The sequence below is a fragment of the Apus apus genome, chromosome 3 (assembly GCF_020740795.1).
Source record: "Apus apus isolate bApuApu2 chromosome 3, bApuApu2.pri.cur, whole genome shotgun sequence".
NCBI lineage: Eukaryota > Metazoa > Chordata > Aves > Apodiformes > Apodidae > Apus > Apus apus.
Window position 1 is genome coordinate 110,993,483 of NC_067284.1, and position 19,857 is coordinate 111,013,339.

A 19,857-nucleotide genomic window follows, 5' to 3' on the forward strand; every position below is an offset into this window, starting at 1 on the left:
TGCTTTAAGTTCATGAGATGTGTAGAGGAATTGGTTCCCTTCTACCTGTGAGGGCTATTATTTTAATATATTTTTAATGAGGTGGGAAAAAGGGAAGAGCTGAAGCTTACGTAGGAGCGTCTCCAGTGATTTCAGTGGCTGGATGGTTGAGCCCAGAGTTGTGGTGAATGGAATTTAATCCAGTTGGTGGCTGGTCACTAGTGGTGTGCCCCAGGGCTCAGTATTTGGGCCAGTTACAGCTTTATCTGTGATCTGGATGAGGGCGTCGAGTGCACCCTCAGGAAGTTTGGAGATACTAAGTTGGGAGGGAGTGTTCATCTGCCTGAGGGTAGGAAGGCTCTACAGAGGGACCTGGACAGGCTGGATTGATGGGCCAAGGCCAATTGTGTGAGGTTCAACAAGACCAAGTGCCAGGTCCTGCAGCTGGGCCACAACAACCCCAGGCAACATTACAGGTTTGGGGAAGAGTGGCTGGAAATTGCCCAGAGCAAAAGGACTTGGAGTTGTTGGTTGACACCTGGTTGAACAGGAGCCAGCAGTGTGCCCAGGTGGCCAAGAAGGCCAATGGCATCCTGACTTGTATCACGAATAGTGTGGCCAGCAGGAGCAGGGAAGCGATTGTCCCCCTGTACTTGGCACTGGTGAGGCCACACCTTGAATCCTGGGGTCAGTTTTGGGCACCTCGTGACACGAAGGACATTGAGGTGCTGGAGCAAGCCCAGAAAAGGGTAACAGAGCTGGGGAACGGTCTAGAAAACAAGTCTTACGAGGAGCAGCTGAGGGAACGGGGGTTGTTGAGGCTGAAGAAAAGAGGAGACCTCATTGCTCTCTACAACTACCTGAAAGGAGGTTGGAGGGAGGTAGGAGGGAGGTGGGGATTGGTCTCTTCTCCCAAGTGAGAAGTGAGAGAATGATAGGAAATGGGCTCAAGTTGTGCCAGGGCAGGTTTAGGTTGGATATTAGGAAAAAATTCTTAACTGGAAGAGTAGTCAAACATTGGCCCAGGCTGCCCAGGGAAGTGGTGGAGTCACCATCCTGGAGGTGTTCAAAAAACAGGTGGACTTGTCACTTCAGGACATGGTTTAGTTGGCATGGTGGTGTTGGGCTGATGGTTGGACTTGATGATCTTCGAGGTCTTTACCAACTTCAATGATTCTATAATTCTCAAAATCAGGTGCTTGCTCTTTAGCCACAAAAATGTGAGAACAGGTCACTGCTGCTGGACAGCAGAGAAAGTGTTTGGATTGTGTGTGGTGCGGGGCACAGCTCTGAGTGATCTTCAGCTTAGCCCCAGTTGTCATCACCATTTCTAGTTCTGTATTAATTTCCTTACAAGCCACATGCTGAAGTTGCCTATCAAGCTCTTAAAAATCCTGGGTTTCTGGTGCTGTTCTCTGGACAGGTCGTGGGTCTGGTACTGTTGCCAGTACAAATGTTGCTGTGGAAGATGTGGGATGTGAACTCCAAAGGTGAAAGAGAATGCTGGTCAAAAGTAATAGATGATGAAATTAAACCCAGCGGGCAGCCTTTCAAACCTCATTTTACAGACCACCACTAATAAAAAATTCAAAGGCAGATTTCGCTTGGTGACAGCACTGGAGCTTCCTTCTCCCAGGGAGTAACAGAGCCAAAGCATTTAATTCTGTGTGTAAAGCTGCTACCGACTGCAGCAGAGTGTTTTTTAGATGAAGAAAATCGAAATTTGTTACTCTACAAAATCCACTAGCCAAGCAGGAATTACTAAAAGTAGTGGGTGTTACCAAAGACAAAGCACAGGTGACTGGCAAAGGGAGAGTTGTCTTCAAGGCAGTCTGCCACTTTCTTTGTTGTTTCAAAATCTCCAGCAGCTGGAGACCGTGCTGCTCTGCCTGGGATGCTTCCCAGCTCAGCGAAGGAGCCCATGATGGCAGCTTCTGCTTTCATGAATTCTAAGCTCAGTGAGTGTTTAACCATGCCTCAAACAGATTGGCTTTTCAGAGGAAAAATGGTGTTTCTGTTCTGGTATTGCTGTCCAGCTTAATGTAATGAGTGATGGAAGCACTGTGCGTGGGACACATCTATCTGCTTCCCTCCAGACCATTTTTGTTCTGGCTTTTCCTGCAGTCTTAAGTTATCAACCCAGAACACTCACTGATGACAGGAACTTACTGCTGCCTTGCCATACATGCTGGGATCTCTACTTCAGCTGAAAGCATGTTCCTGCTCCTGTTTTTGAGCCGACTTGAAATGGGAAAGAAGGCACCAAGGGGTGAGCTTAAGGGGCTCATGCAATTTAAAAAGCGTGTATTAGTGTGACAAGTTGTAAAAATGTCCAAGTGGATGGAGAGCCAGTGTCTTCCTAGGGACCTGGAGCAGGTTGCAGCCTGCCAGGGCTTGACTGTATGTGGTGTTTGTAGGTTTATCCCCCCCTTGACTATCAAGTCACCTTGTTCAGCTGGTGGTGGGAGGCAGGGTGGTTCTGAGACCTTGCCCTTGCATTCGAGGCAGCGGAGAAAAGCTTTGGGCTCCGTTCCAAATTCCAGAGGCATTCTTCAGGAGAAGCCGAGCGGGTGGGTGAAGTACAGGAAGCAGCTTGTGCCTTTGCTGTCCCTGCTGATTAAACATAATGGCACTCGTGAAGTCAGGCAGAAGGGCAGGCTCCAGCTCCTCTCCCAGCTAATCCCTGCTGCTGCGGAAAGCGGGTGCTCCTTCAGTTTGCCTGGACTCCACCAAGGGCAAGTTGAAGTGTAACGAACGCTCTAATTAGCTCGCTCCAATTGCACTGTGCTGTGCTCAGCCTTAGCACCTAGCTGCAGTTAATTAAAAGATGGGTTGCTGAGGTTTTATTAGGACAGTGTGTTTGCCACTAGATGAAGTGATGGCAGAAAGGGACGACTTGTGTAAATTGTCAGGGGAAGGCGATACCTGAACGCGGCGAACGGCCCCGTGTGCGAGATCACTCGCCTTCCCAGGTGAGCCAGGGGCGAGTCAAACCAGCAAACAAGAGAGTTTGTATCGTTACCAGGCTGCTGAGCCAGCCTGTCCCCTGAATTTCTTAAAGCTTTTAAGAAGAAAAACCTCCGAGCAGATATGTGCCCAGGATTCATTTGGCAAAAGCGCTCAGGAAACTTCCCAGAGGGGAACTAAAATAATTTCCACATACAAGTAAAGCAAATAGCCTGTGTCTTGTTCATCCTATCAAGTATTATGGACTAGTGCTGAGTAAGAGATCTTTGCAGAGTGCTGATAAAAAGGTTGGCAACTCATTCTACCTGGTCTGGATTATTGCAGCATGGTTGTATAATACTGAATTACAGTATTTTTAGTCTTTTTTTTAGTCATCTTCCCAGGCTGTTCAACATGAGCCACTAAGCCTCAACTAAAATGTTTTAAAACAGCAATTCATGCTCCTAAATACTTGTGTAGATGTACCCTGTAAGAACCAGAGACCATTTCAATGGATTTTATATTCTTCCTCTTAATGTGTAGAACAGATACCGCCTCCTAAGATCCAGCTGAAATGTTCCATCTCTTTGGCATTTGAGACTAGTTATATTTGGCTCATCTTTGTTCCATATCCAGTTTTACAATTACCAGATGACACCCTAATGACACATCAAAGAAACCAGGAATGGTTGCACTTAAGTGCTCTCTGAAAGATGTATCCAGTGAGTTACAGTTACACTGGATACGAAGGGATTTTGACCACAGAGCAGAAGTGGCTTTTACCTTTAGACATCACAGCAGCAGTACACTGCAAATCCTAACCTTCATTTAAAACAACACAAAAAGCTACTCCGAAGTGTAGGCTTGGTTTTTTTTTTTTAAGCTAGTTCTGTAAACTGTCTTGAGCCCTTTTGCTCTTTATTTAATGGCAAATTTGGGGAAACAGGTAAAGAAACCGTCTTGCTGAATAAAAATCCAAACTTGCTTCTAAAAACTTTTTGGAAAAGGAGAATAGAAGTATTTTGGAAGCTTCTGAGCCTTTAAATGTTGGCCAGACATTTTTGGATTTGCATAAGAAGCTGGCTGGAATGAGCACACTGTCATCCATGGCTGGGATGAAACCTGAAGTCACCGTTCATGCAGTGTTGGTTCTTAATCAGTTGTGACAAAATTAATCCAATCTGGATGCTGAATCTAGATCTATAAATATATTTATTATAATATAACAAGAACTTAACAGTAAACATAAACTATATACAATACCATTACAGATAACCCTGTTTTTAATATTATTCACAGAAATAGCCAGTTTTGTTCCAGTGTGAGAAATGAAGAAATAAGCTAAATTGGAAATGTTGAATGTGTTTAGGTCTTGCTGACAGGTAGCACCTCCTTTGGAGGCAGACACACACCAACACTAAAATTAGTCCTGCCCCAGGCAGTTAGAAACTTGTGCTCCAATCTTTAGGTTCACACTTGCACCCTGTTTGACATAAATACTTTAAATGACATACTAGTATATAATTTTGTTGTGCTTATTTTTTTTTTTTCTTTTAAAGAATAAATAAAACAACTGCATAACAAAGGCTGGAACCTCACTGTCAAAATGGGAGACTTGAGTCACCCTATAGCTTGACTCAGCTGACTTGAGCACTTTTTCTTTAAATACTGCAAGATACAAATTTCATTCTTGTAATTTTATAAATTATTAATAAAATAAGATGATTAGCTAACCATCTGCATTGATTTCCCCAAAGCTGTAGGCAGACCTCCCTCTGTATAAAAAGGCTAGCATATTTGGTATGAAATTCAGCTAGATACTGACTGTAAGATCTCATCCACGCCCTGTGTGGGACCCTCCTTGAATTACCAGCATGGCAGTTGGGATTTGAGTCTGCAAAGGCAAGTATGGCAACTTTTCTCTCTCTACTTTGAAAGAAATCAGACGATCCTTAGCTTGGGGTTACTTCCTTTTTGGGAATTTTAAGATTCTTTCCCCTGCCCCCTCTATGTTACCCAGTCCATTTCCCATTTCATCCTTTAATGTATAAATTTATAAAGAATTTCCACATCACAATGCTCTCTGGATAGACAATATTTTAATATATATAAAAATATAACCCCTGTGCTGTGCATATACTTACAACTCTACATAGTAATCACTTTAAGTCTCTTATACTGGGCTTAAGTCTACGCGTTTTTCTACCACGGGATTTAAACGGTGTGTTTGGAATCTTGTCAATAAGAGAAGCAGAAGGTTTCCACACCTAGGGGGGAAACTTGAAAAATAAAATCAAAACAAAACTTCCCAGACTTTGACGTTACAGATAGTGGCGTAAATCCCAAGGCAAGGGATTTGGCTGAGAGCCAAAAGGTGGCCACAGCTGGAGGCATCTTCCCTGCGTGCTGCAAACGAGGAGATCCCGCCCTACGCTGCGTGTCCTGGTGCCATCCCAGGCAGTGGGTGTAGCAGGAAAATGCCTCTGGAGCTGGAAGTTATAATTTGGCATTACGGGTATCGAACGCTTCCAAGTTCACTCATCAGCAGAAATTGGGAGGAGAAGGTTTCGAAACCCCTCCCCACCCCCCAAAAAACCTGTGGGCATGACCACAGGTCCTCAGACACGTATCACCAGGAGCCCAACAGACGTTTGGTTTGGTTTTCATCATTTTACATGGCATTTATTACCACTAGCAGTTCCTCTCCCCAGCCCCCACCTCGTCCCCCTTCTGGGCTCTGCTCTAGAGAACTGCAAGATGTGTTGGATCTGATGGAAGACTGTCACCAGCATAAGCCATCTGTCACACAAGGTTTCCCTCAGTCACTGGTACTGAAAAGCAGGTATTTGTTAAAAACAAAGGTAGGAATCAAAGTGGTAAGGACACTTTGACCTTTCAGATAGACTGATGCCTAAAGTGTAATAGTAAAACTAATCTGCATGGTTATTTTAAGAATCAAGCTAGAGCTGTAAAGTAAAATGCAGATTATTATTATTTTTTTTTCCTCTCTTCCCCAGCTTAAAAAATATGTGAAATTCTATTGCACCTGGGTTGACCAAAAGCCGACGTCCAGAACAAGTGCCACTATAACATCTAGTGACACCCTTGTGTTATGAAGTTACAATATCTTACATAGCACGGAGCTCTCTGCTCCTTGTTCACCAAAAGGTGAGGATGATTTTTCTACATTCAATGTAGACACTATTCAAGACTTTAGAGCAATATGTTCACTGGCTGGCTTTGCTGCTGCTGTTTCTTAAGTAGTAGTATTCTTCTTGCCTGCTTTCAACAGGTACAAACAGTTCTCCATCCAACTCCTGGGTAACGTCAGCCACTCTGAATGTACTTCTTGATTACTACACAGCCGTGTCGAAAAACAGGGCAGGGCATATTTGGTAGAAGTGTCCATGTATTTGTTTTAGGGTCATAGGCTTCCATGTTTCCCAGGGCAGGTCCTTCACTGCTTACGATCCCACCAGTGGCATAAATTTTTCCATCCAGAACCACAGCACTGTATTATTAAAAAAAAATAAATAAAGTTTTAGTTAGTTCTCTTACCCAACAAATCTCTTTTTAGGCTTTAAACAAACCCAGTCTTTTGTAACATGGGGCAAATGATGAATACACCTTTCATTCTGATCTGTATAAAGCTGTGTGGGCATTTTTCTTGCCTCACCCTTTCTCTCCCCCAAATCAAACCTTTTTGTGTTCCTGCCAAGCAGGTAAATGTCTTCTCTAATTAAACAACAGAAATCAAGTCCAAGAAAGGTGTTTCTCCAGCCCACATATGGGATCTGCAGCAAATGTACCAGGAGGACGTGGCCTTGCAACACCACACACATGCAAAAGCAATCCAGGCAATCTGGGGTCCCTGCTGCCTTAGCTGGAATAAACTCTTGCTTTAAGTTACTCCTCTAATTATCAATAAATGCTGCAAAGTGGAGGAAAAAATGCTCTGTTTGAGAGCCCTTCTATTGTTGTGCTCTGGCACCAGATCCTAGAGGTCCTGCTGACTTGTCCTCCTTGGCATGCCCAGGGAGGGTGGTGTCAATTGGAAAGCCAGCCTGGAGCACATGGATCTGGTGGCTGGGGATGGCCAGCTGAGGGACTGGCAGGGGACCTACATGTTGGCATCTAAAGAAAACAAAACATCCTGGTGCTTTTTAAAAATCGAAGTGTTTGACTTCAGACATGTCTGGCAAATCAAGGATAAGGAGGTTGGATTAATGCTGTGCTCTGTAGGCTCTTGATATGAGGGAAGGGGTGTAGGTGGGGAAGGGATTTGAAAGAAAAATTGCCCTTTGGTCTCATTTCTTCCTCCTTCCACTTAAGCCTTCTGCATCTCCAGAAATTATGCACAGGGTGTGACACTCGTTTTCGGCTAATGAAGATGGACAATGGAGGATTTGGCTCCTGTCTGTGTATTTGGACAGGGCAGAAGAATGAGAGTGGCAGCTGGGTAGGAAAGGCCTTCACAGGGCTGCTGTGTTCTCCCTGCTGCCTTGGCACTCCATAGGGGAACCAAAAGGGGGGACAGCTCTGCTTTTTATCTGCTGTGAAGTGTAAGTTTGCCTCCAGCTAAATTTGAAGATGTTAAGTTAGATGGAGTTGGTGGTGGCTTTTCTGGTGATTAGGTCCCTTCCAAGAGCATCCAGTAGATGATTGTGTTGGGAGGGAAAGTGGAGACTTCAAGAGTGTGTAAACACCAGAGGACAGCTGGGAGAAAAAGAGGGGAGGAGGGGGGGAAGACAAATTAATTGCAGCCAAGGAGATCGATCTAAGAAGGTGGAGAAGGGCAGTAACCCTATAGGCTTGGTAAAAGCAAAGTAAATTCTTCTGGCTAATTTTGGAGCAGTGAGAGGAAGGAGGATAAAAAGTGAGAAAGGCAGACGACAGTGCTAGAAGACCCATGATCAACTGAGGTTAAAATGGCACTGATAAAGCCACACGTTTCTGAGGAGCACAAAACTCTGATGTCCTTGTGGAGAAGGAGAGCCTGAGGTTAAAAATAAACCCACAATGACAACAGTGAGGACTCGAATAAGCCTAGTCCCTGGGTACTGCCAGGAAATGGGAAATAATGAGAATCTTGTCAAAATAACTGTTAATCTGAAAGGAGGAGGAAGGAGAGAGAGAGGCTTGAAACACTTGATTAGAGCCTATCCACAAATCAGCAGGGCTGGATGATACATAGCCCAGGGTCCTTAGGGAGTTTGCTAATGAACTTACTGAACCACTGGTAATTATTTTTGAAACGTCAGGGAGAAAGGGGGAAGAACAAGGACTTGAGTAAAGCAAGTGTCATCCTGAAAGATGGCTCTGAAAGACAAGGAGCCTATCTCCAAAGGAGCTGGAGCTGGTGGCAGGGGGGCACTGCCCATAGGGACTCCTGCCAGGGCTGAGGTCTCTATGGCCAGCATGGAGCCCACCCAGTAAACCAGACAAAAGAGCAAATTAAACCATGGTTTAGGACTTAAGCTGTTTGTTGGGGGGTGAGGAGCCCTCCTCTATGCTGGAACAAGTTACTATTTAAAGCAAGACAGGCTGGGAATTACAGCTTGCAGAATACATCATGAGGAGGGAAGAGGATGGTCCCAGCCCAAGCAGGAACATTCCTGATGTGGTGGAGGGGCTGCTGAAACCAGCACAGGAGAGATCAGAAATGAAGCCATGGGGCAGTGGTTGCTGTTTGTGTTTCACTTTGTTTTCTTAAGAGTGAAGCTGAAGGAGATGGAAGCTTATTTCAATTGGGATATGGTTTGGGATATGCTGGGCAGAAGTGGGTCCAGTGTTCAGAGGTGGTTATTAAAAAAATATCCTGTAACAGCTTGACCCAAAAAACCCAAATGGATTCATGTAGCCACTTTGTTGGGAGAAGCGGGAAAAATCAAAGAATCTCCCCCCAAAAGAAGAAAAGATCCCCAGAGAAAGATCTGACTTCAAATTTACCACTAATGGGTAATTACAAGAGATGCTGGTGCGGTGCACGGAGCCTGGGGCCTGTTCCATCAGTGTTGATGAGCAAGGCCCTCAGCTAAGTTTTAATTTACTGATGTAGAAACACTGGTGTAGATGACAGCACCTCCCACCAGCACAGGAGAGGACCTTAGTGGCTGTTACCACTTACATACAGGCCCTGTCTAATCTTTAATGCTTATTACCTGAGCAGACTGCTCTGTGGAGCATTTGATCTGGGTGGGAAGAAGGGAATGGACAGAGGGAGGACCCTGTGCTGAGACCTTTCCATCTATGCCGTAGGTGACCCTGGGAACAGAAGCCAAGCAGCCACCAGCCCTTCCTAGCTGGCTGTGGGCTGCACAGCTGAAGTCTGGCTGCAAGTCCCTGGCATCCCCTTGGGCACCTCGTGTCAGGTCTACAACAGGGACGTGGGTGCTTCGCAAATTGTAGTGTCTCAGCTGCCTCCCTCTCTTCTAGTAAAGCCTCCTCTGTGGCACAATTAGCAGCTACTCTAAGCCAGAGCTGCTGCCACTGTCGAGCAGCTGAGTAGCCAAGCACACCTTCCCAAAAGGATCTGGGCACAGGTTCCACCCCTCCGTGCTCTGGATCAGGGGCTATAGCAGGAGGGCAGATGTTCTCCAGCACCTGGGCTACACTGGAAAATAATTCCTGCCCAGCAGCTGGGATGAGCAGCTCAGTACTGTAGCCTCCCATCATGGTGCTAATGCATTGGGGAAGAAACGGTTGCTGAACTCCACCTTTGGAAAGACAGTATGAATTTTAAATGGTGATTAGAGCAACTTCTGCCCCCTCTGAATGCAATTCCCACAGCTAAGATTGGCACAAAGCTTAGCTGGTGAGTCATGCCTGAGGTGAAGTCAGGGAGCTGCTCCTGCTCTCAGGAAACAGGCAGTTCTCAGTGCACAGCAGGTACTTAAATGTGCTGGGGAATTTAGAGACATTCAGGCATCTTCAGGCTAAGTGGCAGGTAGGTACTTAAGATCAATTAGAAATTTAGTCCTAGACTGCTGCTACTTTGCACTATTAGGACAATCACTGCTAATTTCTAGGACCTTAGGGAATAGAAAACTCAAGAGGGCTCTGAAACCTTGAAGAAAGTGAGTGGAAAGGAGTATGCTCATTGCTCTTTCTTCATTACTGTGACAATATTTCTTGTCTCCCCTCCTTTCCATCCCATCAGCTGTAAAAACATCATTACCAAGGCTGACGTACAAAGAAAGAAATAATTACAATAATTAGGATGCGCGTTTATTGCTTGGTGCCATTAATCCTGAGAGATAAAATGATTACAGGCTGTCAGCTCCTGGGAAGGAGAAAGGAAGCTCAGCACCACAGAGCCTGGCTGTGGGGACACAGACCCTCCAGCAGTGTTGGGAGCACTGACCTCACCAGCTAAGGAACAGCCAGACCCCATCTCTCCAGCAGCATCCTGGGGTGAAGGTAACGTGTGAGAATGGAGGTCACTTCATCCACTCCTTCCAGGAAGATACGTTTTCTATTATTACATGAGGGTGGTGGATCACTGGAACAGGTTGCCTACTGAGGGGGTGGAGGCCCCATCCCTGGAGACATTCAGGGTCAGGCTTGATGGGGCTCTGAGCAACCTGATCTCGTTGGAGATGTCCCTGCTTATTGTAGGGGGGGTTGGACTAGGTGACCTTTAGAGGTCCCTTCCAATCCAAGACATTCTACGATTCTATTTCGGCATTTTGCTAATTAGTACCCAGCAGGCTAACAACCCTGCTTTCTACTGCCCTGGTAATTACTGTGGTTCACTAGAGAGGCTTCATCCTGCAGCCCATTCACTCCTCATTGCCCAAACCATGAGCCGTGCCAGAGGATCACGCTGTGACTGTCCCCTGGCATTGCCACCACTACTCCAGGCCATCTGCTGACCTCCACGAAGCTGTGAATCACACTCCTAAGAAAACCCCAATAAAGCTGAGCTGCACCAAGGGCTGGTGGGGGCCTGGCTGGCCATGGTTGGAATGCTTGTATAATATGAACACATTCTGTGAATATAATAAATATGATATAATAAATACAATATGATATGATATAATATAAATAATCTGCCTTCTCTTCTCTGCCTACCCACCTTGCAGTCCTTGCCCAGCTTGAGCCAACAGGTGGCAGAGAGGATCCCTCTCTGGCCACTAAAAGATTTGATGGAGAAAACCAATCATTGAATTATACAATCATAGAAGAATCCAGGTTGAGAGGATCTCAGAAGACCACCTGGTCTAACCTTTCACGGGACAGGGACACTAGAAGAGATGATCCAGCACCCCCTCCAGTTGTGTCTTGAAAGCCTCCAACGATGGGGACTGCACCACAGCCCTGGTGAGGTTGTTCTATTGGATGATTGTAAAAAAATCCTACATTGAGATTAAGCCTCTCCTTGTACCTGTTGCCTCTTGTCTTCGCCACATGGCTTCTTGTGAAGCCAGAGCTTCTGTCCTCCTTGTAGCTGCCCTTTAAGTGCTGGAATCCTGTGTGAGGTCCCTCTGAGCCTTCTCGAGGGAGAAGAGACCTAATTCCTTCAATCCTTCCTCATAAGGCAGGTTCTCCAGCCCTTTAATTAATTTTGTGGCCCTCCTTTGGACCCTCCCCACTCTGTCCATGTCTTTTTCGAACTGTGGCACCTGAAGTGGACGTTGTACTCCTGGTGTGGGTGACAAATGCTGAGCAGAGTGGGCTGACCACATCTCTGTCTCTGCTTGTAACAGCCCTGTGGATGTTGCCCAGGATCCTCTTTGCCTTTGTTGCTGCTTTTGACTTTGCACTGCTTTTTAATCAACGTTTTTAATCACACCTGAAGGTGCTGCTTTAATTGCTGCCATTGGCTTGGTGACCACCTTCCCACCAAGAGTGTTATGGACCCTCCATGTTTCATTCAAAAGCATCTTAGAGTCTCCTGAAGGGCAGTAATTTGGAAGCAACCCAAAGCAGAGGATGTCACTGCCTCTTTACTGGAGTGTTTGAGAGCCAAGTGCCTGGGAGTTCTGCTGCAGCCCTTCCCTCTCCCAGACTTGATGGCTAGACAGAGCACCAAGCAGTGGGACTACCAGCCAAGTTTGTTAATTTTTATTACTATTCTAATAATTTTAAAATTTCCTGCTTAGTCCTAAAGATCATATCAGCCATATCAGGAAATGTTGAAAAAGAAAATATAAATAAAATCCTATGTTGTAATGTCTAGGGTTGTAGAAGGGATTTGAAACAGAAGAATTAGCATATTGTTTTGATTCCCTGAAATTTAACATCTTCTGAGTCCACAAAGCTCCTCTCCCTCCTCACTCCTGCCTATGCACACACATGCACTCACTAATTTATTTGGAGCAGCTCCATAAAGGTTATTAAATATTATCAGTTAGATACACAGAATCTGCTTGGAAGAAGAAAAAAAATCCCTGCATTTATCAGTGGATGAATTTCCTTCCTGCCCTAGGATTTCAGGTGGTCTTTAATGGAGGTGGAACTGAACAATGCACATCAACTAGGTGGAGTGAGCACCAGGATGAGTGAAGCCTGGGGGGTAGCAGCTCCCGTGGGAAGCAGTTCCATGTGGGACTGGGCAGAGCTGCAAGCTCTCTGTAAGCTCTTGCTGACCCTGGGGACCTGGAACTGAGACCTGCAACACCGGAGTGAAAGGCATCACTCCCATCTCCATGGGTAGTTAGTGCTCAGGGTGCCAAGGTGTTGTCCTGGGTTTGGCAGAGGTGCTGACAACCTCCGTGGTCATTTGCAGCTGGGTTGGCAGCCAGGGTGTTATGTTTGAGAGGGCTGGAGCTCGGGTGGCCCTGGTTGTGCTGCCAGAGGTGTCATCTTCACAATGAGATGGATAAATGAGGGTCCAGATTAGTCCTGCTCAATTAGGAGGATATCATGCCACTTCTTGGAGCGGGATTATTAGTGTGGGTGTTTTGGCCAAGCTCCAGTTATATTCTCCTCTACTCCGTGAGTACTTTTCCTTGCTAATGATCCAAACCCATCATGTGGCATGGTTACTGGTTGCTGAAATCCAGCCCTGCTTCATTCCGGAGCCCGTCGCCTGTCAGGAACGGCCCGAGTGCTCTGCCTGTCTCCGTTGCGCTTTAGCGCACGCCGAGATCCTTCATGTCATGAACTGCTATAGGAATTATTGCTAGGAGTCTGGTCCTGCAGTTCTCATCTGCTGCCCATGGAGCACAAATCCCAGCCACGCGTCTCCTTCCAGATATGCTGGAAGAGTCTCTGGTTTTCCCTTTTGGACCGCAAACACTTCCAGCTGGAAACGCTGCCTGCTGAACACACCGGCCTTCACGTCTGCAGGCTTAACGTGGCCGTTAGGGAATGGTGCTCTGTAATAGCTTCACCTGAGAATACCTGTCCAAACAAGCTGTGCTCTAACGCCTTCCAGTGCCCAGAGGTACCACAAACTTTGCAGCAAGGAAAGGCATCAGCTGGGGGGGCTGTGGCTGGTGCCAAACACGAGCAATGCCTGGTAGTAAAGGCACAGGAGACACCAGGCTTTGCTGTTCAAGAACAAGGGCTTATTTAAAGAAGGGGAAAAAAAAACAAACCAAACATCTACAAACTGACCCTGTTCTTGTGCTGCTTAAGCCCGAGTCGAAGTTTTTGATTTCCATTCAGCAGAACCCTCTAATAAATCTTACTGGTTAACAGTCAGAGGAGGAGGAAGAAAATGTTTTTCTGGTGTCTGTTGGGAATTGCTGGTACTAAATTAGCTGCTCTGGAATTACTGCTGGCACCATCTCGCCGCCGCTGCTGCCCCGTGGAGCTCTCTGCAGCACACGCCTGTGCGCACGCTGCCTGCATCCCAAGCAAGCAGAATATGGAATTTTTAATCATCCACAGAAGCACATTTGGTGTTCTTCTTGCTTGTGGAAAAAGCAAGCCTTGAAGGGCATTGCGGGGTGGGAGAGGACCTGCCTGCAAAGGGAGGACTCTCCAGCACTTGAAGGGGAGGGATGTCTTTGCAAGTCTTCCTGGAGGGAGGTGTCCAGCTGGGCAGAGCAAGGTGTGTGTGATCATTATGGCTCCTCATCCCTGTCGGCTGCTGCCACCGCCTCCAAAGATCCAGAAAATGAACAGGGGCTGCCAAACTGAGACAGGGTCTGTGTGGCAAACAGGACATGCTTGCTTGATGTTTGGGAAATGTCAAATACTTCCCTCAGCCTCACATGTCAGTGGAATATGTGCAGGACTGGTGTGTGAACTTGCAGTGAATTTTAAAATGCTTCAGGCCTGTTACAGGTCTTTGCCCATTTGGCACCATCCCTCAAAGGGTTAACTCTAGGTCAACATGAATTTCTTATTAACTTCCATCAGGCCAGGCTTAATCTGAAAATGATGCTCAGTTTGGTCTTCTGGTGATTGTGAGCTAGAGACCTGAACCATGTATGTTTCATTTTTCATTAAAAGTAATTTAACTTGATATTGAAACCATTTGAATGGACCTTTAATTTTTCATATGCAGGGACAGCCATACACATCTCTCTTCCCTGTGCTTGAAGCCATCAAGCTCCCTGGTCACTAATGTAGAAACAGTGCAGATAAAAATAAAAGTCATGTGGTCAAGATTTTTCCCAGCAAATTCGGTATCGAGTGACTCCTGGTGAGAGGAGATCAATAGCATGCAGTTAATTTTTAAGTTGTTTATGTTGCTGCTTTTAAACCATGTTTTTTTGTGATCCATGCTAATGAGTGGAATGAGGAATTTATAGATTCATAGACTAAGGCCAGAAGGGAGCTCTGTGCTTAATCTGAGCTTGTGTATAGGCAGGCCATGGACTTCTCCCCAGGCAGCATCTCTCTTGGAAATGTATCTAATCTCCTCTTAAAAACAATGAGTGCTGGTGAGTTCTCCCCCTCCCTTGCTGGTTCTCTGTTTAATTACCCTTGCTGCTGGGGAAGTGCCTCACTTCAAGGCTGAGATGTGGAATTTGACTTCCTAGCCCTTGCAACCTGCTTCTCCTTTGTTTGCGAGACTGAAAGCTTTTCCACTTGCTCCCAGGGATCGAGTCACCTCTCAGCCTTTCTTTGATAAACTTAAATCTCATGTCAAAGATTTGATTTGCAACCCGGGGTCATTTTTGCAGCTTCCCTTTGAATTCCTGCTGGTATTTCCACATGCTGATGCATGGACCTGTGTCCTGCACTCATCTCGCAGCAGCACCTCTCTCTTCCCAGCTGTTTTCATTTCAGTTTTAGGGCTCGTATTATATATCAAATATTGCATTGACACTTCATCCACTGTCCTGCAATGACAGCCACATTTTGTAGCTGAGAGTGGCCTTCTTTATGTCCTCCTCTGAGTTCCTGACTATCTAAGGAGAGCAGGGCTGGTATGTACAGCCCACGACTGCACTTCCTCCACGTGTTACTTTGCATTTAAACTACTGCTGCTCACTTGAGACTGAGAAATGCAGATAACTGGCTAAAACAGTTCCTTCTGTCATACTTCTTACCCACCAAGTGTTATGCCACCTGCAGCCTTTACCAGGGGAGATTTTCTAGTGCATGGATTGTTGGCAGATACATTCAATAATACTGAAGAAGAATCAATGCTTGCTACCAGTGGCCTTGCTCACTGATATCTTCTCATTAACAACTACATTTTGAGATCTGTCAGTGAAACAGATTTAATCTCTCTAATGTGTGCCTTGTTAATTCCATATAATACTAGCCATAATACCTTGGAGAAATCACACTATGTTATAGCATCACAGTTGTCTTTAGCAGCCAGGCATGTTTTATTAAAAGCCAAAAGAAAGAGCAAGAATTCCTCCCCCAAAAACCAGAAAGACAACAGGTTGGTTTAACAAGACTCATTTTCCAAGCAAGCACATTGATTGCTGTTCATTGTATTATTAGTTTATAGTTGTTTGTTGATGAAACCTCAAATTAATCACTCTGGTATTTTGCAGAGGACCAACAGGAAGCTAAGTGAGACCACTTAGCCTGATGCTGGCACTTTGCAAAATTAATTGCTGTGCTAAGATTCTCCCTTTCACCTTTTCAAAACGTGGTGACACTTTGACAGTGCCCTAATCCATCCTGCACTGCAAGAGTTATTAAAAATCAACATTAGTGGTTCAAAACAGCTTCCCAGTGAAGTCTCTAAAGACACCTGTGTCTCAGGCAGCCGAGTTGCCTGATTTGAGTACTTAATTTCTGACCTTTTTCATTCACGTATTTCCTTGCAGCCGCCGGTGACGGCTTCTGGTCCCCTCGCAGCAGAGTATGGAACCAAACCTTCTTTCTCCCTTCCAAATACAGATGAGAAATCCCCACCCGATTGGTCTGTGCTACACTTTGCTGCCTCATATAACTTTTATAACCAATTGAAATTACAAATTTGATCCCACTGGTTTCAAGTGCCTTTCTTTTCCCTCCTATTGGCTCTTTGCTTCCCTTGGCCCCCTGTAGCAGCAGTTTTTAACCTCTACCTTATACTTGCTCCTGCTAACTTCCCATCTTCCCTATTTCCATACCTCCTGATTTATTTTGTTTTGATCACAGCTCTCACGTACTCTTTTGGCTGAAATATTTTTCCTTGATTGTTGCCCAGCACATTTAAGGATTTTTGAAATGGTGCCTTTTTTGGCATCCAACTGGGATGTACTGAACTATTTATTTTTTTTTGGTGACTATAAATGTACATTTCCAGCTCACTGTTGCATTAAGCTTTGGAAAAAAAAAATAAAGTCTGAAGTTACTTTTTACTAATGGGTGTCATACTCTACTTAAGGAAAGCCAGTTTATTAGGGTGCCTAAGAAGCAACTAGTATTTAGGCCACTGGTTTACTCTCCTTGGTCCATCACAAGGTCTTCCACTGGTTTCCCTTTTGCAGGGTGCAGAGCCAAGTGTCCCTTCATGTTAAAACCTTGGGAAGTTTTCAGCAGAGATGCTCAGCTAACAGCCCTTGCTGAAAATCACTACAACTATGCAATTTCTCTTGTAGTGTATTCCAGATATTTAATGAACAGATTTTTGTTCTGTTTTAGAAAACGGAGATGATCAAAGAGCAGTTCATCCCTCTCTATGGGAAGGCACAGGAATGTTTCAAGTGTTCCAAGTCCCTCATGTTTCATTTTACTGGTTAGGGCTCTAATCCTGAGCTGGATCCTACCCTTTATTTCTGGTTTTCAGGAGAAAAGTATCATCAGCAGCTGCCTGAGCACTGCAGGCTCCTTCTCATTCTGCTTTTCCTCCTGCTGGAGTGGAGGGGACAAGGAAGACTTGATCTCAGGGCAGGACACGCAGGGTGGCAGCGCTTGGGACAGACTGTGTCTGACTCTGGTGCTTCCAACAAAAGGCGCTTCGGCCGCCAAGAGAGGGCGCGCGGGAAGTTGGGAAAAGAAAGGGAAAAAAGGGAGAAAACCAGAGGGGAAAAAAAAAAGGGAAAAAAAAAAGCCACAGCTGCCAGAAGAGAGAAACCGAGCGTGCTTTCTTAAAAAGGAAATTTCTCATCCGCACCAAAGGGAAAGGTTAAACGCCAAGAGGTGAGAACGCGGAGGTGTTTTTAGGACGGGGGTAGGAAGAGCCCTTGGGCTGAGCGCCTGGGGGCTGCGGGTCCGTGGGGTCCTGCCTGCTGCCCTCGCTGCTCCTCCTTCCAACCCAGCCGGTGTTTTGCCGGGGAACTTGCCTGGCATAACCCTTCCGTCCCGGTTTTGCTTCGTGCCACCAGGCGCTGCTGCGTGGGAGCTCGGGAACAGCCTCTCACCCCAGGGCAGGGAGGGCTTTTCCCCCGGGAACCCAGAGCTCAGCCTGTCCTGGCGTGGGGAGCTGCTCTGAGGAGCTGCTGCTGCTGCTGCTGCTGCAGGAAGCCTGAAACAAGCCTGTCTTCCTCTAACAGCCACGTAGTACTTTTTTAAGAAGCCTTTAAGTTCTGCCAGTACCTGCAGTGGGCGCCAAGTTTTATTTTTGTCAGCCAATTTGGGAAGTTTGCTAAACCCGTGACCGGGATCAGGGAACCAAGCCCAAAAAGCAATCAGAAGCACGTAATAAATAATAATTAATAGCAGTGTGTGGTGCTCACTCAGTGTTTTGTTTTTTTTTTTTCTTCCAAGGATCTTATAGGTAGTTAGCAAAAACATGTTCCACATCACGGGCAGTCTCTCCTACAGCATCCTCTGGTTGCACATGGCAAAGTGAGGGAAACAGCGTCCCTGCAGTCTGCTGGAGGAGCCCAACACACACACACACACACACACATCCCTCCCCCTGATCCATCGTGCCTGGATGTGAAGACACTGCAGAGCCCTGGAGGCACCCTTTGGGAAATGCTGTGTCCCTGAACACGTATGAAAAAGAGATGAGGCAAACCCCCAGATGGACACACCTCCCTTCCCCTCTCCCCTTCACTCTTAGGTGGTGTGAGCTCACGTATCACCAGAAAGCATTAAGGCACCGGTAATTCAGTTTTATTGGTTTTTCTCACCTGCAGAACTGTCTGGAGTGGTTCATGTTGGGACCTGCTTTAATATTGCCTTTCTCTGGGTCATAGATGGTGGTTGCTCGTGCATAAGCTCCTCCAAGAATAAAGATGAACCCATTGAGAGTGACTGCAGGAGCATATTTGTTATCTGTCAATGGAAAGCAACACTGAGATCAGTTTTAGGCTCAGGTTTGGAGACTGTTTTCTTATTTATACATTCCCCTTATTTACAGATAAGTCACGTTTTTCTACATCTCCAAGGCTGGGGAAAGAAAAATGAGGAAAGCTTTCCTGGTCTTGTTCTTCTCTCTCCAAGTTCTCAAAGGCACTTCTAAAGTTCATCAGTCCTTCATCCTGCAGTACACGCTTCTCTCTAAACTGGTGAAGTACAATTATCCTCTCCCAAAGCCTAATGGAGTCACTCTTACATATAAAATTAAGATGTCAAGTTGTTTCACAGTTGCTGTAAATTTTAGCTCAGATGCTTCCCATGTTTGTGCAGCAGCTAAGTACAGAAGAGTACTGAGACCTGCTCAATAATATCCAATACCCTTTTGTTTTCTGTTTTTGCTTGTGGGAAGGTCACCCACATAATGCAGAAGATTTTCTGAGCCCTGACTTTCTTTTCCCCTTCATCTGCCTTGTAAATTCACCTGCATTTTTATTTTGCAATGTGCCTGTACCTCCAAGCAGTCCTGTACTTCAACAACAAACTCTGTCAGGTTAGGGTTTGAAAGGAAACCAAGTCCCTTATCCTAAGTCACACTCAAACAGAGTTTCCAAAGATGCTTTAAAACTCTTGTGTTAGATATGGCATTATTAGAAATACTGGTAGAATGAACCACAAATTATCAAGTAAAATAATTCTAATTTAATTAGTTGACTTGTCCCGTATGCTGCTAGCACACCATATGCACATTATTAAATATGAGCCAGTTGGGCTGAAATTTCTCATGATGGTGTCTGTCTTGAAGCTATACCATTTTTTTTTAATCAACATTTCAGTGAAACCAATCAGCAGTGTCTGGGAACAAAAGATGGGAAAATAAATTGCTTTATTTGAGTTTAAAAAAGCCTCACAACCAGTTCTTTAAGAAGCAAGTGCCTAAGCCCTCTGGGGTGTGAAGCAGACACATGGGTCTGGGTCTGGGTGCCTATCCTGCTGTTGGGGGACACATACAAGTTGTCCATATTTAGTTGTAAGTTAAAGCCTCTCCAAAATCTGAATTTTTGTATGATTAGAAAAGGTTGATCCTCTTGCATCTCCAGTAGAGGATCTGCCCAGTTGCCTTCAGCCCCTGCAACCCCCCTGTGAGTGTGGGGAGCTGGGGGCAGTGCCCTGGAGAGGAGGTGCAATATCATTTTCACTGTGGTCTTATATCTCCTGTAATGGCCTCTTTGTAGTGTTGAAGGGTCTGTATGGTCCTCCCAGAGACTATGTCTCTGTCCTTTTATGAACACAGAAAGAGATGGGCTAAAACCAGCCTTGGCAGCTTCACTTTTGGCA

General features: G+C 45.7%; 1 protein-coding gene across 4 annotated transcripts in view; it reads right to left on the minus strand.

Moving 5' to 3' along the window:
* Positions 1-4,118: 4,118 nt before the first annotated feature.
* KLHL29 (kelch like family member 29) overlaps positions 4,119-19,857 on the minus strand; it is a 391,974-nt gene continuing 376,235 nt past the window's right edge. For 3 of the 4 annotated variants that reach the window (XM_051615176.1, XM_051615178.1, XM_051615175.1), the window contains 2 exons: positions 18,354-18,498; positions 4,119-6,436 (listed from right to left, as the gene is read on the minus strand). In XM_051615176.1, coding sequence (XP_051471136.1) covers positions 6,253-6,436; positions 18,354-18,498 — 329 coding nt within the window. In that variant the 3' untranslated portion in view covers positions 4,119-6,252. The remainder of the gene's footprint in view (positions 6,437-18,353; positions 18,499-19,857) is intronic. The other variant, XM_051615177.1, reaches the window with a different exon arrangement.